This window comes from Sorex fumeus, unplaced genomic scaffold, assembly GCF_029834395.1.
Source record: "Sorex fumeus unplaced genomic scaffold, SorFum_2.1 ptg000048l, whole genome shotgun sequence".
NCBI lineage: Eukaryota > Metazoa > Chordata > Mammalia > Eulipotyphla > Soricidae > Sorex > Sorex fumeus.
Genome location: NW_026606105.1, coordinates 2,947,086 through 2,955,440, shown reverse-complemented (window position 1 = coordinate 2,955,440; position 8,355 = coordinate 2,947,086). Strand labels below are relative to the sequence as shown.

Below are 8,355 nucleotides of genomic sequence, written 5' to 3'. Positions count from 1 at the left end.
AACGTGAATGATAATCTGGCTGGAGACGGCATTTTTTTCCACATTTTTAAATTAAAGCACTGTAGCACTGTCCTCCCATTGTTCATTGATTTGCTCCAGTGGGCACCAGTAACGTCTCCATTGTAGACATGTTATTACTGTGTTTAACATTATCTAGGAACCAAAATTCTCTTGGATGACACATTGAAAATAAAAAGTAAACAGTGTTTGAAGCCAAAGGTGAAATGGGTGTGTCTGTATTTTAGTCTTAATTAACATATTTAAAAATGCCTAAAAAGAGAATCGTAAATAGTGACTGTTGGCATAGCTACTTCTCCCTGGTTTTATTTGAAACACTGGAACTAAGAAGTACTGATCAATCTTTTAGATTCAAGCAGTAGTTTTCAACCACGTCATACCTGTGGACTAGAGGAAACAGAATAATTCCTTGGTCACAAAGGCAGAAATGTAAAATAATGACCATAATGTTTTTTGTATTCATTTATTTTGTATTCATATTAATGAAGCATAAAATATAGCTATCCTCACCTTAACAATAAGTTATAACTTGATATAAATGCGAACAATGAATGAAAATTAAATTTTAAAGAATATATTCAACGTTGAATTTTTACCTCCACTATGTAAAGTAAGTAAGTAAAGTAAATAAAGGCCCTCCCGTTGATCATCGATTTGCTCGAGCGGGCCCAGTAACGTCTCCATTGGAGACTTTGTTGTTACTGTGTCTGGCATATCGAATACTCTCGGTAGCTTGCCAGGCTCTCTGAGAGGGGCGGAGGAATCGAACTCGGGTCGGCCATGCTGGCTGCGTGCAAGGCAGACGCCCTACCCCCTGTGCTATCGCTCCAGCCAGTGAGTGGTCGCAAGGTCAACCTAAAGTCAACCTGCAGCAAACTATAAACTAAACCTCCACTATGTAGAATCTATATATATATATATATAGAAAAGAAAATCTGAGTATATTTATATATATTAGTGAAGATTAAAGTTATCATTTTGGACTAAATTTGCAGTCATAGAGGAAGAAAATACTGTATTTAAATTAAAAATTATGTTGTTTAAGTTTCTGTTTTGATAGTAATCCTGAGGATAAAAAGACAATATTTTTGGTTTTGGAAAAAAAATGTAACAAAATATAAAGCACTGTGATGACTTAAGTTTACTCTTTATGTTTCAAAACCGTAGAATACACGGCGACAGAGATAGTTTATCAGGTAAGGCACTTGCCTTGCATGCAATGAATTAAGTTTTAATGCCTTCCAAATGTATGTTTCCAGGAGCACTGCCAAAGGTAGGCCTTCCCCAAAGAAATACCTTAGAATATTTCCATACAAAGAAAAAGGCATGATAAAACAAAGTTGAAAAACAATTTAGTAAGATGTTTACAGATTGCTTATGTCTGTAGTGACATGGAAAATATAATAAATATAATAAAGTTATCTTTAAATGGCAACGAAAATAAAAGAAAATAGTGCGGAAAATCAGAGCTAAGCATTATTCAGCAAGAAAAATTCTTCAGAGTTTGCTTTAACATAAATAACTCTAGTTCTCATTTCTCTCCAGTCCAGACCATTCTGTCACATTGAGCGTTTACACTGTTATTCAGGAATGGGAGGCAACCAGTCTTGGTTCCCAGATTTCATCCTGGTGGGATTCCAGCTCAGTGCAAAACTGGAAGTCTTCTTCTTCTGTATCTGTTGCCTGTTATACATGTCAAACTTGTTGGCGAATGGCATGATATTGGCACTCATTTGGCTGGACCCCAGGCTGCACTCGCCCATGTACTTCTTCCTGTCTCATCTGGCCATCATTGACATATCCTATGCTTCCAGCAATTTGCCCAAATTGCTGGAGAACCTAGTTAGACACAAGAAAACAATCTCCTTTGTCTCGTGTGCTATGGAGATGGTCTTATATATGGGTTTTGCTTCAACAGAGTGCATGATCTTGGTGGTGATGTCCTATGATAGATATGTGGCTATCTGCCACCCCCTCCAATACACTATCATCATGAGCTGGACAAAGTGCAAGGTCCTGGCCATCATTTCCTGGTCCTGTGGTTTTTCTCTGGCTGTAGGAAATATAATTCTCTTTCTGAGAATTTCCTTCTGTGGGTCCCCGGAAGTAAACCACTTCTTGTGTGAAATCCTGTCTGTCCTAAAAGTGGCCTGTAGTGAAACTTCACTCAATAGAACATTTGTCTTTGCTGGAGCCGTGTTCATCACATTGGGACCTCTTTCCTTAATGCTCATTTCCTATATGAGAATCCTCTGGGCCATCCTGAAGATCCAGTCAAAGGAGGGTCGCAAGAAAGCTTTCTCCACCTGTTCCTCCCATCTTTTTGTAGTTGGCTTCTACTTTGGAATAGGCATGATGGTGTATGTGTTTCCAGACAATGGTCAGCATGATGAGCAGAAGAAAATCATTTTCTTGTTTTATACCCTCTTCAATCCGTTTCTGAACCCTCTTGTCTACAGTCTGAGAAATGCTCAGGTGAAGGCTGCCTTCAAGAGAGTATTTCAGAAACAGAGGGCATCATAAAGTTAAGTAAATTTTCTTAGGATTTTATCCTTGCATGATATTTGCTGGAGCAATGCAACTCAATTCTAGGAGAAGAAGAGTTTAAAATCAAGTATTATCTAGGAGAAAAACCAGAGAAGTGTTCAAGAGGAAATCACAGACTTGTTTTTCTGTTAATAACCAAATAGTTCTAATAAGAACACTAGAAACCATTTGAGAGATTTCTAGCCCCTGGACAAGTACAGCTTAAAGAACAAAAACAGTTTAGTGGAAAGAGAAAATCATGGTTTGTCACCTTCCCTCTGCATCACTTCCCTAGTCCACTGTGTTATGATCAAGAGAAAATTACCAACTTCCATTTCTTCCCAATGAAAAAAGAAAAGAAAAATCACCTGTGGATTTCCATTGGTGTCTTATCATAGAATCATATTTAGTCTTGACTAACAGAACACTGAAGGAAATGGTATGTAGATAACAGATTGGAACCACTGAGGTCAAAGAGGGCTGTGAACTCCAGGCTTTTTCAAAACTTGACACATCATCTGAAATAAATACCAGGATAAGAAGGGTTTAAAGATCCCTTGGAGTCTGTAACTAAATAACTGTACAATCCACTTTGGCAGGTGAGAGAAATGGTATGGGGAAATGGGTTAAGCACAGAGGTATTTAGGGGATACTTCTTAGTACTCAGGGATATATCCAGTAAAGTGCTCAGTGGACCACGTGATTTAGGGATGAAATCTAGACCGCCTGCATGCAGAGCATGTGTTCTAGCCCTTTGCACTCTCTCCGTGGTTCCAAGCAAACCTTTTAAATGGAGAAAATGCAAATATAAATACATATATCGAGATAAACTGAATCCTTTGGAAAGGTTGTGAGATCTCCACTTTCTCTAGCTGGGCTGAGTTCTAAAGCTCTTCAGCACTTAGTACACTCCTGAAGAGGAAAGGGCCCAGATATTGACTAACGATCCTATGACATGTAAAGAAATGGGAAACTTAGGTCAAGTGATCACTGATCACTGTCCTCCCATTGTTCATCGATTTGCTCGAGCGGGCCCAGTAACGTCTCCATTGGAGACTTTGTTGTTACTGTGTTTGGCATATCAAATACATCACGGGTGGCTTGCCAGGCTCTGCCGTGCAGGCTAGATACTCTCAGTAGCTTGCCAGGCTCTCCGAGAGGGGTGGAGGAATCGAACTCGGGTTGGCCATCTTGGCTGCGTGCAAGGCAAACGCCCTACCGCTGTGCTATCACACCAGCCCGTCAAGTAAAGTGACAAACTAAATGCTCAGAGTTCATTCCTAAAGAAATACAGGAATTATGAATTACATGATAAATAATTCAAAATAGCCATTTAAACAATATTTAGTGTTTCAAAACAAAGTGCATATAACTGACCAAATCATGAAAATGAAGCATGAATAAAAGTGAATTACCACAAACAGATAAAATCCATTTTAAAAAAATACCAAATTTATGAAATGGAAAATGTAGCAACTAAATAGAGAAATCCGGGAAAGCTAAATGGTGGGCTGAAGAAACTATCTAGTGACTGAGGAAAACAAATACTACAAAACGATAATGGGATGTGTCAAAAGAAATGCCTATAATTCACTTATAGCATCTAATTTACAAAGAAGATGGAAAATTACATCATTAAACTAAAAAAATGAGAACACTATTCAGGTCTCCCAAAGAAGACTAGAAAGAGCTATGCTTAGAATATCACGTTTCACTCAAATGAGAGAAAGAATCCGGAGTTCTGACATTCGTTGACGATCAAGAATCAGGGACGCTGTCTCATTTGCCAAGGTGTCGAAAATCAGATGGGCTGGGCACGTAATGAGATTTAAAGACGACCGCTGGACTAGAGCTGTTACCGACTGGATTCCACGGGATGTCAAAAGACCGCATGGCCGCCCACCTACCAGATGGTCAGACTTCTTCGTCAAGATCATGAACGATCGGTTTGAGGCTTTTCATGTTCCCGGAGTGAACAGATGCCATTGGGTTACACTAGCACACGACAGGGACAAATGGAGACGTTACTGGTGCCCGCTCGAGCAAATCGACGACTAACGGGAAGTTAAGTGATTAAGTGAAACTGAAAAAATAGAAAAATACAAAATAAACCCAAAGTTAAAAGTAGGAACGAAATAAGTACTAGAACAAAAATAAAGTAGAAAATTGAAAATTTGGGGTAAAAATCAATGAATTTAAGATTTTTTTTTTTGTAAAAGTTTAGCAACCCAGGGGCTAGAGCAATAGCTCAGTGGTTAGGGAGTTTTCCTTGTATGTATCCAACCCGGGTTCAATTTCCAATATCCATATGGTGCCCCGAGCATCTCCAGGAGTAATTCCTAAGTGCAGAGCCAGGAGTAACACCTGTGCATCCCTGGGTGTGAACTAAAAACAAAACAAAAAAAAATTTAGCTACCCAAAGGGCAAGTAAAATTACCCGTGTTTCTCTATCAACTCTACCTTAGCTATAATGAGAAAAGATGCATTGAATAGTCTATCTAAAAAATTGTATTATAGTTATCCAGGACTAGTAGAGGCAAGATTGGGAAGAAAGTTGTCCATAATGTCACAGAGACTTTATTTGGGATAAAATTGTTCTGTGGTTGGAGAGAGTTAATGACTGAACACCATATGAATGATACAATAACACTGAAAAGCCTTAATAATTGTTACAATTTTATGCAATGTATGCTTTTCCATGCTACGACAGTAAGGAAATGCTTTGGACCAATGACTAGGTAACACTCTCTTCCTGGTTCAACAATTATAATAAGTGTTGCATGATTTATCTATAAAAGACCACAACTTCAATATAGATTTAAAATGCTAAGAAATATGCTTTTTCCTCAGAAATAGTAAAGTCAAATAAATTATTAGGTAGCTCTAAATTCTGTTTGAATTAAAGACAGAGTAAATGATGAAAAGTTGTGAAAATTATTAAAAAGTTGTTTAATTATATAAAAGCCCAAAATTTATTTTAAAAAGCTTAAAGCATATGTTAAGTTATGCTGTAATAAGGAAAATTATTTGCACTTGAAAGATATTTTGATGGTCTCAAAAATTAGTGCTTGGGTCTTGACTTAACTTTATATTCATCTATGGGCTATCATATTGCCATTACTTCAAGACTGGTTTAATTGTATAGATTTCTAAATAACTTTTACCACAAATATTTTTACTATATGAACCCATTATTTCAAAATTGTCTGGACATCATGCAAGAGATGTTGAGTAGTTTTGAAATAATTCACAGAGTGTAATTTACATGACTATAAAATTTCCTCTGTGTAAAATAACAGCAATTCTCATTATATCACTGTATGAAATCAATAAAAGATGCCTTTAAACAGATTTTAGTTAATCACCTCATTTAGTCTTAAAATGATTTTATTATGAATTATATCTAAATAACACATTTAATTATATCTCAATTTTATCAGCTAAGTCCTTTTATTTTAATGGCCTTCTTTTTAGTGCAATTTTGGATTTACAGAAATGTAGACTATAAATCCAGTGAGTTATAGAGAATTTCATCCTTTCTCTCGCCTTATCCGTTTATTAATATTTTACATTGTGTGTGACATATTTGCTAAATTTGATAACTGAATATTAATGCACTATTAATAATTAAGGTATATAGCTTAGGAATTTGTTTCTATGTTGTCTCTGCCATATGGGTTGACAAACATATAGTGTCATGTCTCTTTCTCCCATACTCCTAACAATCCCTGACCTTCTAAGTATCCCAATATAGGTGTATTTTAGCACAGTGGTAGGGGCGTTTGCCTTGCACACAGCCAACATGGCCGACTCGAGTTCGATTCCTCCGCCCCTCTCGGAGAGCCCGGCAAGCTACCGAGAGTATCCCTCCTGCACGGCAGAGCCTGGCAAGCTCCCCTTGATGTATTTGATATGCCAAACACAGTAACAACAAAGTCTCCAATGGAGACGTTACTGGGCCCACTCAAGCAAATCAACGAACAACGGGAGGGCCTTTACCTTTACCTTTACCTGAAATTATAACTTTAAAGTAATACAATCTGGAGTATTTTCACATTGACTTTTTGAACATAGAAATATGAACTTAAGATATCTCCATTTTCTTTTGTGACCACAGACCATTTTCTTACACTGCTGAATTATATTTTATGACAGTTCATCTATTGAAAGGCATTTGTTACTTATGATAGTAAATATTATGAATAAAGTGGCGGCATATGTTTACGTCACAGTGTCCTGAAATAAGGTTTTTCAGTTCTTTGGGTTGAGGACCAAGGAACATGATTATGTATGGCTTTCGTTGTTATTGTTGTATCCTGTAACTTCATTGTTCCATTGACTATAGCGTCTCTGCATTTCTTGATTTTAGATCACATATCATGAGAATTATGATTTCAAATGACATAGTTAAATCATGATAGCAATGTTAAAAAAAACAAGTACACACCTGGTGATTGACCGAAACATCACCTTATCAGTAAATTCACTTCTATGTGTGTCAATTCTAGAAATTAAAGAATAGCAGGAGCATTTCCTCACTTGGTCGAGGTATCCATTCAGCATACAGCAGAGCGATCTCTGAAAAATATTTCTATTTTTTATATGGTCACGGTCCTCCCATTGTTCATCAATTTGCTCGAGCGGGCCCAGTAACGTCTCCATCGTGAGCCTTGTAGTTATTGTGTTTTGGCATATTGAATACATCACGGGTAGCTTGCCAGACTCTGCCGTGCAGGCGAGATACTCTCGGTAGCTTGCCGGGCTCTCCAAGAGGGACAGAGGAATCGAACTCGAGTCGGCCACATTGGCTGCATGCAAGGCAAACGCCCTACCACTGTGCTTTCGCTCCAAAATTTATTTAAAAAACACTTTTTAAATAAAAGTTTTCATTAGGCGAGGACTGAATCCCTAACCTGGTCAGGAGTGTATTTGCTTGCTTTTAATATGATCTTATGCTCAAGAGTTTGATTAATATTCTTTGCACAGATAAAACCATTTCAAATGACTAGTCTGGTTCAATCTTCTTTTAGAGTTCAGAAAGTGAAAATAGTTACAGTGAATTTCCAAGAGACTGATGTGACTTACTCTACATCTTCCAGAATTTAGTCTACTGCTCTATTAGAGGGAACTTACCTCATGGTAGGAGACAGATTCCAATATATAGTTATTGGAGTGGAGGAAGGATCATAGGCTCTTCATAATAAGCAATAGAAAACAAATTGTCTAATGATGTCTTTTTCACAAGTCTGATTGTTGGAGAAAAGTCCAAATAATAACGGTGTGTCTTTTGTCGTAATATTGAATGTGATCAACATAGAGCGAGAGTAAAGTGGAAATCTGGCACACAGGCTTGGGGAGGGGTGAGAGAGGACGTATACTGGGTTCTTGGTAATGTTTACTGGTGAAGGGATGGGTGTTTTATCATTGTATTACCGACCATGAGTTAAACTGAAAGGCTTTGTTGACTGTTCTCACAGTGATTCAATAAATTAAAAAGCACTGCACTAAGTGTCCCCGGTGTCCTCTAGGGCCCTGGGACAAAGCAGCACTAAGCCTCTGCCTCTTCCTCCTCATTCCCAATGCTGCACCTGTCTTCTTCCCCGCCCAGCCTTTACCACCCCACACACCAATTCCTGTGGGGGTGTGGCCTCTTTAGAAGTGGGCTTGGTGTCAGTGGAAGTGGGCGTGGCATGATTTTAGGCACAGGCATTTTAGTCATACCAAAAAAAATCCAGTGTAATAACACAGTTCCCATACCTACACACCAACATGAAGAAACAATACAAATCCCATCACGTGGGGGCGACGATG

The 8,355-nt window shown here is 38.0% G+C and overlaps 1 protein-coding gene across 1 annotated transcript; it reads left to right on the top strand.

Annotated features, from left to right (window-relative positions):
• Nucleotides 1-1,608: 1,608 nt before the first annotated feature.
• On the top strand, nt 1,609-2,541 carry LOC130032478 (olfactory receptor 2A5-like). The gene has a single exon (XM_056124034.1). The coding sequence runs from the start codon at nt 1,609-1,611 to the stop codon at nt 2,539-2,541; it is 933 nt and encodes a 310-aa protein (XP_055980009.1).
• Nucleotides 2,542-8,355: the final 5,814 nt, after the last annotated feature.

Excerpts from the sequence above, each read along its gene's own strand:
- LOC130032478 (XM_056124034.1), top strand. The coding sequence starts at position 1,609 with ATGGGAGGCAACCAGTCTTGGTTCCCAGATTTCATCCTGGTGGGATTC.